The sequence below is a fragment of the Balaenoptera ricei genome, chromosome 11 (assembly GCF_028023285.1).
Source record: "Balaenoptera ricei isolate mBalRic1 chromosome 11, mBalRic1.hap2, whole genome shotgun sequence".
NCBI classification, from domain to species: Eukaryota; Metazoa; Chordata; class Mammalia; order Artiodactyla; family Balaenopteridae; genus Balaenoptera; species Balaenoptera ricei.
The window spans coordinates 87,407,623-87,422,857 of NC_082649.1; the positions used below are offsets into that span (position 1 = coordinate 87,407,623).

General features: G+C 40.8%; 1 protein-coding gene across 9 annotated transcripts in view; it reads right to left on the reverse strand.

Moving 5' to 3' along the window:
- Nucleotides 1-15,235, reverse strand: part of FOXP1 (forkhead box P1) — a 586,392-nt gene that overhangs the window by 133,273 nt on the left and 437,884 nt on the right. For all 9 annotated transcript variants that reach the window (XM_059940183.1, XM_059940174.1, XM_059940180.1 and 6 more), the window contains one exon: nt 15,099-15,197. In XM_059940183.1, the coding sequence (XP_059796166.1) occupies nt 15,099-15,197 (99 nt within the window). The remainder of the gene's footprint in view (nt 1-15,098; nt 15,198-15,235) is intronic.

Genomic DNA, 15,235 nt, shown 5'->3' on the forward strand with positions numbered 1-15,235 from the left:
ATTTCAACTACTCTAGAAGGAGGCTGGGGGCCAAAAGAATGAGGGAAAACAGAATGAAAGAGATGCTGAGATTTCAAGTTGGAAAGGAACTTAGCTGTCACCTTGACAAGCGGTCTTCAACCATGGGTGTGCCCAAAAAAGCACTTACGAAGGCTTTTAAACAGACCCATGCTTGGGCCCCATCCCAAGATTTTTATTCATAGAGTTCAGGAATCTACCTATATTTTAAAAAGCTTTGAGACCTAGATCTGGATGCTGATAAAAATTATATTAATTCTGATGTGCCTCCAGGCTTGAGAACGACTGACTAATTGTTCGTAGGTAAGAAACGGACACTTCAGAGGTAAGTCACTTTGCCAAAATCAGACATGTTTGGATTCAAAATGCAAAGAGCGTGGGAAAACAGCATCAGCCTATGGCTGAGCGCTGCAAGAGGGCTCTATGGGGTCGGAGTGCCATTACGTTTTGGATTCAAGGAGGAGCCATTCACATTTGGAGACATCCTAGATCTATTTAACTATCTATAAAGTATCTGTAGATCTATAAAGTATCTGTAGATCTATAAGATATTTTTCTGGCAGATGGCAGTAAAGCGTTTTAATGTAATAAAGTCAGATGCATTATGAAAATACTCCAGATTGGAGTAAGACATCTTGAAAGGGTGCTCTCCTCAATTTCACACAAGTACAGCTGGCCCCTGAACAACACAGGTTTGAACTGCATGAGTCCCCTTATTTGCTGAGGTTTTTTTTTTCAATAAATACAGTCAGCCCTTGTATTTGCAAGTTTTGTATCAGCAGGGTCCAGCCAATCATGGATCAAAATTTCCACCTGTGGTTGGTTGAATCCGCGGATGTGGAACCCGTGTATATGGAGGGCTGACCATTTTGGACTTGAGCATCTGAGGTTTTGGTATCCTTGGGAGCTCCTGGATCCAAACCCGACAAATACCAAGGGATGACTCTGTATCATACGGGCTAGCTAAGGCCCTGCCAGCCTAGTCCGTTTCCTTCAATCTCAGAAAGTTAGTACTAGTTTAGCCATTACACCTACCGCAATGAGTGGACAGACGTCAGACCAAGAAGATGGAAAGGAAGGAAATATGGGGGTTGGGTGGCACCCCTGTGCAAGTGAGAAAAAAGGTACTCCTTCTTCCAAGAAAATGCTGTGCCAGTTCCACACCAGGGTGCAAGGCTTGGTATATGGTGGCCAGATTTCAGTCTTCACCAGCCCCTCATTCAGGCAACCTTGTTCAATGGACAATCTGTGAGATCATACCCGATCTTCTAGAGCAAAAGTCAGCAAACTCCAGCCCAAATCTGGCCTATCACCTGTGTCTGTGTGTAGTCATAGGAGCCTTGAGCTAAGATTGTTTTCATATTTTTAAATAGTTGGAAAAAAAATCAAAAGAAGAATTTTATGTGATATGCGGAAATTATATGAAATTCAAACTCCAGCGCCCACAAATGAATTTTTATTGAAATACTGCATGCTCATTATTTACGTATAGTAAGTAATTTTACATGTTGTGGCTGCCTTTATATGACAACAGCAGAGTGAGTACCGCCACGGAGACTATTGCCCAAAGAACCAAAACTATTCACCATCTGGCCCTGTACAGAAGCAATGGCTGACCCCTGGTCTAAAGGAAGAAAAGAGTTAACTATTAAACCAAGTTCCTTTTGTAGATTTCATGAAAAGTTCCAAGCAAATATGGCAGGTGAAATGGTTTCTTTCTATACACAAACATGAAACCGAGACAACGACGGAGGAAGGTCAACTTCATTACCTAGCCACCTTGACAGTACCTTTAAATGTCATCAATCAGTATGTGCCTTGCATGACTTCCAAGGGTTCATTATAAATTACAGCACACGGGCCCCTGACACGATCCAGGGGCTGTAACAGGACTCTGGTGATGTAATGTGATAAAGGCGATTTCTCTGTACAGCTCTATATGGCACAGAGCTGGACAATTTCCAAGAACTTTAATTTCCAGAGTGCCACCTCTGACTATTCAAGATAATTCCACCCAAGCACCGGGCAACCTTGAAGAAAACTTTATCTTTTCTAGAAATGCTTGTCATTTGGGTGTCATCCCCCAAAATACAAATCTGAAGCTATTTTTTTTTCCGATGAGACACACTAAATCCAGGATGTAGATTTTCCAATTAGACTCTTTTTAAACATCTGTTGGTAGGCTGCATTTAATGTTAGTTATTTGAGCAAAGCACAATTTGATTAGACTGTCTGAAACCAAGCCAAAGTCTGCAAAATAATAGCTCAATTAAATTCTGTTTTGCTTTCATTTGTCTTAGATTTTCCTGAGTGTGATACTGTTGCAAATAATCAAGTAAACCAATTCCTTTCAAACTGAGAGATTTAGATATATTTTCCATCTTCCCTCCATGTTTATTTAATAATCGATTCCATCTTCGCTATGCTTCATTGAACTTCATCTTGACACCAAATACATGTCTGTATTTTGCCTTTAGTCTCCTTTAATTTTCTGTACTTAGGAATTAAAGTTCTATGCCATTAATATTATACCTTAAACAGATTAGCAAATGTACAAAGGCAAGCACAGAGCATTAAGGGCAGTCAAACAGCACTGCAGGAGTTTTCTGATTTTCACTCCATACTTGGCAAGATTCATTTCATCGACCCAATGAAAGATTTCGGCAGGACTGACATCGGATTCTTTTAATGCTCTGTTCATGGTCTTGAAATGTTCCTAGAGGTTTATGAACCTGAGACCAGTCTGCAGCCTCTTCAACTAAAGTAGTATCAATTTTCCTTTCTTTTTGGCTTAGATATTTCACTCATTCATTCATCACTCACTCATTCACTAACTCATAGGGAAAGAAATATCTACGGATTGCCTACTTTGTGCCAGGCAGGGTGCAGAATGCCACAGCTTCAAGATGTAAGACTAGGGACTAGTTCCCTTGGCTGTTACGATAACAGAGCATGAATTCATATACAATTCTGGGAAAACAAGGATAAAAGAGAGACCAGGATGGGATTTTCAGAACAGCATGGCCCTCATTTATGCCAAAGTGGACACATTTAGGAAAATAATGCTCTATCACAATAATACTGATAACGATGGTGGCAGAGATGATGAGAACAGCTAATAACATTTATTAAGTATTTCTTGTGTACCCTGCACTGTTTTAGGCCATTTATAATGTAGTAACTCAGCTAATCTTCATAACTCCATAGGATGGGCATGTGGCCACCCCCATTTTACAGATGGGAAGTCTGATGTCTTCTCATCATGTCTGGTTAACCACAACTGACTACCAGCAAAAGGACCGTCCCTGGTGCACTGCTAAAACGCATATTTGAATAGGGACTGATTAACTGAATTAACATATAATCTGGAGTTTAACAGGTATTCATTTTCCCTTTAAAAGGAGTTTATATAATTATGAGAAGAGCTAACTTTTCTGAGAATTTACTGTGTCCCAGGCACTGGGCAAGCACTTTTCATGCATTAATCATTTAACCTGTACAATCGCCTTCAGATAGATGAGGTAATCAGTCACGTTCTCTAGATGAGAAAACGGAAATACAGAGAAGTGAAGCTACTTTTCCAAGGTCACTCAGCAGTAAGGGTAGTGCTAGGACCTCAACCTGGGAGCCTGACACCAGAGATCACACTATTAGTCATGATGAGCTTCCTCTCACCGTATTCTGAAACACAAATCTCTGTAACTCTCAACCACCTGGCTGAGTTTATATGACGACCCAGTCATCATATAAAACATACAAAACATACTGTGCCTTTAAAGACAAATCACAGCTCACTTTTGACCACAGAGAGGCAGAGCTTCAGGATAAGAATACAATTTGCGCCATCTCAGATAAGGATATTAGGAACATATAAAAGACAATGTTTAATTTTAGATAATATTTCAGTAGTTACTGCAGGATCTATCAGGCATCCCAGAAAAAAATAATTCCAGGTCCTTCTCTGCTCTGGTATGTGATCAGCACAGACTACGTCAGGTAAGTCAACCTTGGCAGGTAGAAGGCACACGTACTCCCAACTCCAGTGCCCACGGCAGACATGGCTAGTCAACCACAGCGAACCTACAGAGGCCGTCCTGGTTCAAGAGTCCTTGAAACAGCATTCTACGCAGAGCCATTTCATACCTAGATCAAACAGGACCTCTGTGCTCTGTCTATTCTACGTGGTTTGGATTCTTAACTTTATTTCTGCAAGAAATAACAATTCCTTTACGTTATCAAATAAAGAACAAACCGGACATAATTTCACCAATGTCTTATTAAAAGCAGCTTCATTAGGTCTGATGAAGCAGCTCTTCTGTATGCAGACAAAGGAGCGCCTGGCTGCAGATCCTACTTCCAGAGAAGACGGGAAGGAACTCGCTAGGCCGTAGCAATAGATATTAATGAAGAAGAAGCATGGGGCAACGCAGCAGAGAATTTAGATACAGGAAAACATAGCATAGCACAGAGCTTTTCGTTTCCTTCTGAAGAAAGCAGACAGAGACATAATTCTCTTGGACTTAAACTCAAACGCAATTTAATCACCAGGGCCTTCTGCCTAAACGGCGGGCATCAAAACAAGCCATATTTGCAATTCTGGATTTGGGGGAATCGGAAATATTATCAGATGGACTGTACTTATGTGCACCTCCTGACAGAAGGAATCATGGCTCTGAATTCCCCTCCCCCGGCTCCAGTAAGAGGACTACCACCTTCTTCTCAGGTCATCTGATTTAATCCCTAACCAGAATACCAAGAGACTAGGAGAAGGCAACAGAATTTAGCCTTGGTATGGAAGTAAGAGCGGACCAACGGAAGTTCTTGAATAGCAGAGTAACTTGGCCTTGAGGGAAAGGCTGAAAGCAGTAGGTAGGCTAGGAGATCCTCACGAAGAACAGAAAATGCTCTGACGGGGTGGAGCAGGATAAATGATCATTTTTTGCCAAGAGCTAAGCGTATCCTTCCTGAATGCCTGAACCCTGGGACAAAGTAGCGGCAGGGGAAACGCCAAGAAAGGAATAGACAGAAGATGCCCAGTGGAAGGAAAAGGGCAGATCTGATAATGTGGTGGGGATGAGAGAAATTAGTAAGTCGATGATGACGCGTGAGTCTAATAGGGCCTGCTGACAAAAGTGATCAGTTGGATTAGAGATGACTGAAATTGCTGTGAGGGTGAGCTAAGAGAGAGCCGTGAGGGGTACAGACAGGCTTGGAGCCATGGGTACAGAGGTCCAAGAACAAGCAAAGAAGACAGAAGTGCTACTGCACAAGATCCAAGGGACTGAGCTTCAGGAAAGGAATGAACTTGGGTTCCAGAGGAGAAGTGGGAAGCAGAAAGAGAATGGTGAGGACCAGAGGGCACTGAATTCAAGAAGTTTCAAAGAAGGCAATTTCCAAGAAGACGAGTCAGCCGAAGGACCACAGGCTGCTACGAAGTCAGACAAGTTGAGGTAAGGATGGAGACATGGGCACGGAATTGAGTGACAGTAACATTCAAGACAACGATGAGGGGAAAAGCCAGATTTGGGGGGGAGGTTAGGAAGGAAAGTGACTAGTTAAAAAAAAAAAAAAAAGTTGAAGCAACAGACAGAATATTCAGGTTCTAAAAGCTTGATAGCAAAAGAAGGCGCTAGAGGAGAAGAGCTGGGAAGGGTTGAGTCATCCAGCGTTTTTCAACTACCCGTTTAAAATCCACATTTTACCATGAACACCGATAAATACTGAGCTCTGTCTGCTTGAATGTTTACCAAATTTCCTCAGTGGGATGTAACATAAAAGGACAAGGGCTGGCAGTCTTTGCCCAATTGTGTCCTGGCAGCTTTAAATTCTACTACTTAAGTAGTTAAAAATCTGTTCGGTTGAGGAAGGGGGAAAAGTTATGAATAGAAGTCAGCAGCCCTAGACCCCTTAGAAATGACTAGCATTCAGTCTCTGTAACTTACTGCGCAATAATTTCTAACTCAAACAATCGCAACAGCAAGGCGGCCGAAGTCCACCCAAAGTTCAGAATGGGATATGTTCTCTTTAAAATTTTGAGAGCGACTAAATATGACAACCATCTGATGTATGAAAATTATTCACAACCAAAAACAGACAGTCTGGAAATAGCCGGGATGACTTCATTTAGACAGAATTACCCAAATCTGTTTCTAATATACACAGTACACATAATAAATTTTTACAATATGACAAGGAAAACAAACTTAATAAAAGTTCCCGATCTTTTGTTACACAAGCATGCTATATCCATGCTATGTTTATAATAGTTTGCTCATGATATCACAGCTCAGTAACAAAGGCCCAAGCAATACAAAAACAGTTACTAGGCATGACATCAACTCACAACTACCGTAATTACATCGGTACACAAATTTCCCAAACTGTACATTTTCCAAACTGCTTCTCAATTTCAGCGGCTGCCTTTAGACAATTACTTGCAGAGTTGTCTGCAAGCTTTGAGTAATACCCGTCTTTCTTCTCTTTCCCAAGCGTCATTTCCCTTTAGAAAGTGCATATTTCAAGCGCAAGCACTATTTTTTAAATATGCCCGTACATATGTCCAAATTAGGAGACGGTGTGGTCTAGTGGTTAGTGACAAGCATTCGGCATCAGCAACTCTGATTCCGTTCCATTCTCTGTCCCTGTTTGTGAGGCCCAGGTGGCAGCTCAGGGAGAAGAGGCAGAATGTAATGGATAAGAGCATAGATTCCTGAGCTGGACTGTTTGGGCTGAAACCCCAGCTCTGCCACTTGTCAATGGTTTGGCCCTGAGCAAGTTAATTTCTCTATGCCCCACTTTCTTCATCTGCAAAACGGGAATAATAATGGAATTTACCCTCAGCTGGTTATTGTACAGTAGCTGGTTCCTAGAAAGTACAATTTAAGTGTTTGCTTTTTAATATTATTACTGTTATATTTCTGGGACTCAGTTTCCTGTTTGAAAACCTGGCCTATATTATCCTGAACCTCGGTGAATTGTGTACTTTTTCTAATGGTAGGGCAAGGGTTCCGTCTAGGTCCTGTTACCTGGATATAGTGAGGTTCAATGAACAAAGTTTGAATGAATGAATGAATGAAATCCATAGGTTCTGCAATACCCAATAGTGACAGAAGTAAAAAATATTACCTTGTAGCAATTGGTTTTCATCCAAGTTCTCTAATTGCTTGCTTTCATGTTCCTGCAGCTAATGCTGATAAATACCTCCAACCCAACTCAAATAATAAGTGTAGGGAAAAAAGATATTGCCCTGTGATTTCAGAAGCATGCTTCTCTAAGGACCAAACTTTTCTAGCCCATCCCATGTGCACGACCTCTGTCTCACTGGGTTGCATGGTCAGCTGGCTTTCCCGACTGGGCAGGGCGCCAGGCGAGCTCGACTACCCCCATTGTCACTTCTGGTCCTTGGTGCTTGCACCAAATGCTGTTATTCTAGGCTTCAGGAAATTTTCTAACCACTGGACAGGGTCCAATGCTGTGTGCTAATGAGTTTCAGATTGGAGGACTTCACTGTGCATGTGTCAGAAAAGTGCCATGGTTTCTGGTGAGGTGGGGGGAGGGAAGAAAAGGCACACAAAAAAGGAAGAAAAAAACAGTAGTTTAAAAATGCTGGCTACTCAAATTGACAGGGAACGTGACCTCTGCACTTCATCAGAAATTCCTGCAGACTTACAAAATAAAGGAGTTTGCTTTTATCACACACTGTGAGGCTCATATGGAAAAATGGAAAACACTACATCACTTGACCTCGGCATGGCCCCTTTCAACCACAGACGAATATTGTGTACAAAAATTCTAAATCAACTTAAGATGTTCCACAAAAAAAACCTTTAATTTTCTGCATTAGGCTTGATGATTACTATTTTGGGTCTTGAGATTTTGCTTAGAAGGTTCACACAGGAAAAGGACTCATAATTCCAGGAAGAGTATTTTCTCACTTCGGGAATATTCATGGTCTGGTCTCTGTTGGGTGGGCACATCACGGTCTACACTTCCCTAGACTCCTTGGAAAATAATGAGCAAGTCTCACTTACCCAGGTTTGAAAGTCACCCAAGACTGAATCATGATTATTTGCTTACATTAACAGAACATTAAAACAAATTTTAAACAACTTAAGAAAACTCTAGCCATCTTTGCTTGGTGATTCACTTCTCTGGGAAGCTTTTTTCCCCCGTCAAGGCAATCAGCAGGCTTGATAGCAAGACTTCTCATCATGCTATCACCGTCTACCAAAGAAGAAGCCCTTCTTAGGAGAGTCTAACTCACAAGCTTTTTTTTTTTTTTTTTTTTTAATGAGATTACATTTCTTTTTTTTTCTTTCTTTCTTTTTTTTTTTTTTTTTTGCCACACTTAGTACTGGCAACTTTAAAAATCCAGTCCTTTCACATCCTCCAACTGTCATCAACATTTTTTTCAGACGATGTCAATAAAATTGATTGCTTGCAGTTCTGAATTCTGCTCTGCACATGGAAACAATATCATTTGTTTTAAAGTATTTTCGACGGGGGCGGAAGGAGAAACAGAACGTCAGCAAGCCTATCCACAACATTGGGGCGGGGTGGGGAACAAACCAGAAGCAAAGTAAATGGTTGGCTGGAAACTTTGACAAAAATTCCTGATATATAAACCCTAAACCTTACTGTTGTGCTGACTGATGTGTCTTCCTGTCAGATATGAATGATGTTTCTGGAACATTAATACGTTCATTAAATTCTAACTCCCCGTACTTAAAATATTCCATACTTTGGCTCTGAGGCATCTTGACAGCTTTGTTGTAATCGCGTATGTGAGGCCTCAGACTACACAGTTGTTGAGATGCCTCATACCTACAAGCAATCTGTTGCTTTTACAAGTTTAATCAAGGTATTAGGGATCTGATTGTGGCACCATGTCGACTTGACATCTTCAACTCAGTTGTCTATCAGAGAAACCACTCTGGGTGGTGGCAGACTTCCATTATGCTCAGCAACCATACATACCTCTAACTCCCTAATCTGTAATACTACCAAATACAGCTTGGACTGGGTTTTTTTTTTTTTTTCCCCCTTTTCCCGAAGCACAAGTGGACGACCAGCAAGGGTCCGACAGTGTTATTCCTAATTACCTTTTTTTTTCACTCTTGATCCTGTGGCTCTCATAATTAGTTACCTGGGGCTGCAATCCAATTTGAAGTGATGACAAGAAAGTGATCCATGAAAAAGTAATAAGTTAAATCCAATTTCAGCCTTCCTCTAATTAAATGCACATGGAACTAATGACTCCAACCCTAGCATTTCAGTGATAATGGTAATTAGCAAGGTGGGAGTTGCTCTCTTTTTCAACACTGGAGGTGTAAACCACAAGGTAAAATGGTAGGAGCACTCTTAATTACATGTGTCATTTTGTCAGCAATTTACACATTTTTGACCAGTCAAGTATGTTTTTTTTTCTCCTGTTCCTCCCAACCTCCTAGCCCCAACAATGATTATAACATACTATCTCCATGTTCCAGCACATGGAAGCTCACAGGAGCATTTCAGGCTAGAGAATAAGAAATAATGTTTTCTTTGCTCTTGTTCACTGCTGTGATACACACACACACACACACACACACACACACACACACACACAAACACATACACACACGGTGACAATTAGGATAATTATGCAGATCTTAGTCCTCTTAATTGAAATCCAGATATTTACAGTGGAAATTGGTTTTTGTTGGTTGGGCTTTATTTTTGCTTATGCTATGAAAAATCCGATAATTTGCTTATTGATGTAAAACATGGCACTCAGTAGATGCTGAGTAAACACACATTGAAGGAGAAGCAATAATTAACTTCCTGATAACATACTGGTTTTTGGTGGTCTTAAAACACCTGGCTTGCCAGCCTGGCGTTGTCATTGCCTGTGTGCTCTGTAGCAAGTCACTTAACCTCTTGGAAGTTTCACTTTTCCTCATCCATGGAATGGTTCATGATAGTTCTACACCACAGAGTAGCCATGGGGCTGGTCCATAAACCTTAACTATCTTTGCAGATAGGGACATATGCACGTGGTGACAAACACATGCTTACACTTCAAATAGTAGCATCACATTTGCATTTTAATGTTTAGATGCGTGTAAGCAAAGTGACCATATAATTAAATGTCCAAACTGGGATACTTTTAAGAGTGAGAGTTATTAATAAATACACTCAGTCAACAGGCATAGACTAAGGCTGTCCTGGGCAGACACAGGATCACCTTATATACAGCTGAAGTTGAAATAGCAAAAATGAGGGAACTCATTTTATCACAACTCACATGAGGAATCTGGTGGCAAGGACAAAACACATTATTTTGGGAAAAAAATTTTTTTCCAGCAACAGTATCGAACCTGGGCAAACAGATGGACTTCTTGAGCTTCATGAAACCCTTGATGCAAAATTCTGTGTGCATGTGCATTTTTCTAGGAGGGGATCCTGTTTCTATCACATTTTTAATGGTGCGCATAATCGGAAAGACTTAATAACCATTTTAAAGCATCATTTCTATTTTATTGTTGCTTATCCAGACTTATTTTTTAGGGTTTGGGGATTCTCCAAACTTGTGTGATAACAATGAAATCTTAAAAGGTACCAAAATTTCAACACTTCATATCAATCTCATGCCAGGGATGCAAATTCTAGACAATGTTAACTGCAAACATTAAAAAAAAAAAATCTGCCTCCCTCTCCTGAACTATTATGCACTTCACTAATTCAGTGCATAGGGATATCTTTTAAGGGTCAGTATTTCCAAACCATTCCATTTCACTATCTACCACATAAAATCGTAGTTTCCTTTAAAGGTTTCCTCTTACCAATTTATTCCTCAGTGAATAACGTGGAAATGATACGAGGTACTAAGATTATATGTGGCATTAATGCCAAGCAAAATGTTGCCTAAAGCACGTTTTATATAACTGCAAATAAAAATGCTAAAAAAAACACCTGCTGAATCTTGCATTTTAACTTCCTCCACTTAAAGCAGGAGTCCTCATTACCATCCTGAGCTTCCAACGGGACGAAAAGGCAGACCCTTCCAGTGAATTCCACCAGCCCTCCTTCCAGTGAAACGGCCCCCTGTGTGAGGGGCTTGCACATGAGATAAACTTGGAAGGAGGGGACGGGACAGGAGAGAAAAGTATCAGATGACTGCTTTCAAGTTCAAATTCTTTATACATGGCCTGAAATGGTGGTCAGCTCTCCTCGGTAAGCAACACACAAGGTTTACTTTCTTTCTTAACTTGAATGCTGCCAGAATACACATGTACTTTTACTTTCTTAGGAGAAAATGTGTCATTTGATTTCCTTCCAGTTTATGTCCTTGTGCCAACAACTAAAACGCTTAAAGAACCCAAATGAATTACTACCCAGAAACGGTGGTCAAAGTTCCAAAATGTGATCAATAAAATTGCTCACAAATTAATCTTCAGCCAGGAAAGTTACACATTTTCGAGGTTATGGGCGCACCTGCACTGTTAAGCATTTATTTCACTTGTTTTAGCAATCTTCAGAAGTATATAAATATTTATAAAAGGAAGCCTACTATTTTTACTCACATATAATTTTCTTTCTGTGGCAAAACCTGGTTAATTCTTTCACAGCTCAAGCATCCTGCAGGTAGGGTCTGTCTCCTAGACATTTTTACATCTCTGAACAGCAGCTTGATGCCCTGCAAGTTGTAGCTGTTCTAGAAACGTTCACTGAGTTGCATTTAATTAATTCAGAGCCTTCTGAGGCTGAATTTATGATGGGGCCAATTTCCAATTTTCACTTGTACCATTCATAAAAAAAATTGCAAAGCAAATTAATAGACCAAATAAGGAGCTATTTAGGTTACTAAGTAGAATATTTTTCAAGAACTTCAGAAGCAATATCTGTACCCGATTCATGCCTTCACCATAAACTACAATGTCACCCAAGAACGCGACCAGTTCGGATTTAGTTCAGTATGTGTATCTGAAAGATACACATAAAGAGCGTCATGTCTCACTTATTTACTCTCATTTCGCTGAAATTAGTCCAAATCGGTGATGTTTGACTACATTTTGTGATCTCTGTCGAGTAACCACTTATAGCCTCCTCTAACTTTCCATTTTCTTTTGTTTGTATCATCAGCCTGTGAAACTGGAGAGCACTGCCAAACATAAAGCAGGGAAGTGTGAGATTTGCTTAAAATATGAGTCACAGTATATTTGGGGATTTGGGTTTCTTTTTTTTTTTTCCTCAAGCTATCAGCAGATCAAATCCTTCTTCCCTGTCAAGCCTTGCTCTATGTGGAAGATCTGAAATTTGCTAAAATAGGTCTCTCGGTGTAGAAGGAAGGGTAAGGAGATCAGAGAGGAACACTGTTAAGATTTGCTGTAGGATTTCCCTTTCATGTCAGAGCCGCTCTGCCTGAGATGCCCCAGCAAGGACATGGCTCGACAAGATATATTTAAATGTGAAGGTTATTCCTTCCATGAATCACCAAGTCTACCTAAGTATTTTTATTATAACAAGGTAATATGCCATGTGGCCTAGGTTAGTAATTTTTCCTCTCTGTTTGTGGAAGGCCAGCCAACCCAATAAAACTTAGTGAATTTGCATGACCCTACCAGGCAGCTGAAGAGACAACAGTCTATGATGCACTTGCATGTGTGTACGCACGTACGTACACACACACACACCCCCCACAAACACACACACAGGTCAACCAACTCTCCCCTCCCCCCAACCCCGGAATCAACTCTTAAAACTGGTCTAAATGCTTTGCTTGTCAACTCTCCCACTGAGGGGGCAGGAAAGAACTCAAAACATCTTCTTTAGCAAAACCAGCATCCAAGATGGCCCCCTCGTCCCACACTTTTCATACAGACTGAAGTGCTCAGTAGAATGCATTAGGCTGGTTTTGACACTGTCCTTTGCCAAGAAAAACAAGGCCCTCTGTATCATACTCTTCTGGGGGCTAAAAGCCTTATAACGGGCAAGAAGAAGAAGAGCCCTCCAAAGGAAATCCCCTAAAACTTGACTTCATATACTTAGCCCTAAAGGAACTTCACTCACCTTGGAAAAGAAGTTACCTAAAAATGCCCTATGTTTTTTAAGAAGCATCTAGAAAATAAGTCTAGTCGAAAAGATTACAAATGATATTCAATACTGAAGAGCAGTTCATTAGACCATGTATGTGTGTCCTTTTTGAAAATTCTCTCTAACCAAAGCACTACGATATGTGAGATTCTGCCCCCCAATAATATATTGTTATTTTTCCAACGCATTCAAGGTCTGATCAATTCAAGAGGACTCATAGTATTTTTAAGGCTGTGAGAGCTCCAAGGGGGAGGCAAAAAGAATGGACAGTCATTTGAATCACTGAATGACAGGCTGGGCTAGCTCCCTGTATACATTAATAAATTAGAATTTTAATTGTGTCTCTGTCTGCAGGAGATGCCCCAGTACTTTAATATGTACCAACAATTGGCTATGTTCTGGAATCTGCAATGTGGCCTCCGCTGCTGACCTCTGAAGCACAATTCCCAGTCTGACTACGGAAACTGTTCAGTTTGATCCTTTCAACTTATTTGAATCCTGACAAATAAGCTCACAGCTGAAAGGTCAACACAGTCATATTTCATCCTCCAGAGCTGTTCTTAAGACATCTGCACAACAAAGCACTGCTTATAGCACCTGACATGGGACCTCAGTGACACTGGACCTCATTAAAAATGTCCCCAGCATTCACACACATGAAAAGGCATATGGGTTGGTGATGGCTGACCAAATAAACTGCTTTTGGAAGTGTTAGTAAACAATGCACGTTGTCATTCAACTCTGCCAGTAAAGTGCTGCTATCATGCTGAACTTCCTCTAGACGGTGACAATTTCCAAGCAGACGTAGAAGCACCAGAATGTGTGGCCCAAGGTCAGTTTGATCTCTGTAGGATAATTTGGGTGCTGGTATACTGGTTCTCTCTGATCTGAGAAGAGGCAACCCAAGCTAGAATTTGGGTTGACCTTGTGATCATCTTAATCGGCATCAAGTTATACCCACCAGCTCCCACTTACAAATTCCTCTCCAGAATGCCCAGCGTGGGAAACTCATCTTTGCTTCCCATCTTGAGCGATGCCCACTGTTAGCTATGTAAGTAGTTGAGCCACCTGGTACCTGCCCTGCAAGTGCCCTCCCTGTCCTGGACGGGAGCATGGGCTACTCCATGTCAAGTTTCTTTAAAATGTCTATGACAATTTTCTACTCCAAGTCAAAGATTCAAAGTAGATTTTTATGAACTCACTCCTTCCACTCCGCTAATCCCTGCCCTCAATGTGCCTGAAATGAGAAGCTGCCAAAACGGTCTTTTTGAGTATCTTTACATAAAAGATGCTTGCCAATCTTTATCAATGATTCAGAAATATTTGGAAAACATCCAGTGAATAATGGAGTAGGTATTACATTCATTACTAGGTGTATTAAAAAATACAGTATCTTCCTTAATCCCAATACGTTCTTGACAGCATTGACATTTTGGGTTGAATAATTCTCTCTTGTGGGATACTTTCCTGTGCACTGTAGGATGTTCGCAGCCTCCCCGGTCTCCCTCTACTAGAGGCCAGTAGCACCCATTCCCCCCAAGTTGTGAGAACCGAAAATGTCTCCAGATACTGCCCAATGTCCTTTGAGGGGTAAAAGCACTCCGGCTGAAAACCACCGCACTAAAGTAACATTTGTGTGTGTGTGTCCCATTTCCAGACAGATCACAAGAGAATGAGTGACATATGTGAGCACTATGGACTTTTCCTCATTGGTAAGCCACACTGCCTAATAAGCAACCCATGCCAACAGCTCCTCCGCCTCCAATTAAATGGTCTCATTAGATTTGCTTACTCCCAACAACAAAAATGTTGGTTGAACAGACATTTTCCCCCCAAATGTCATGTTCTAGTGTTAAACAAAAAAATGAAGTTTTTTGCAGAAGATTTCCTTACAGGATTTGCAATTCTCAACACAATCCACTTCTGAATGGCTTATCAGCTGTCTCAAAGTGTATCATCAACTTCAAGAAAAAAAAAGAAGAAGAAAAAAAAAAAAGACTTGCTACCTGAAGGGCTGGTTGTTTGTCATTCCTCTTGGGAGACTTTAATCCACTAACTTGCTGCTGTTGCTGCTGGAGAAGAAGCTGTCTTGCCACTTGAAGTGCCTGCAAGGAAAAATGGAAGGAAAACGTTTGTGTTACTA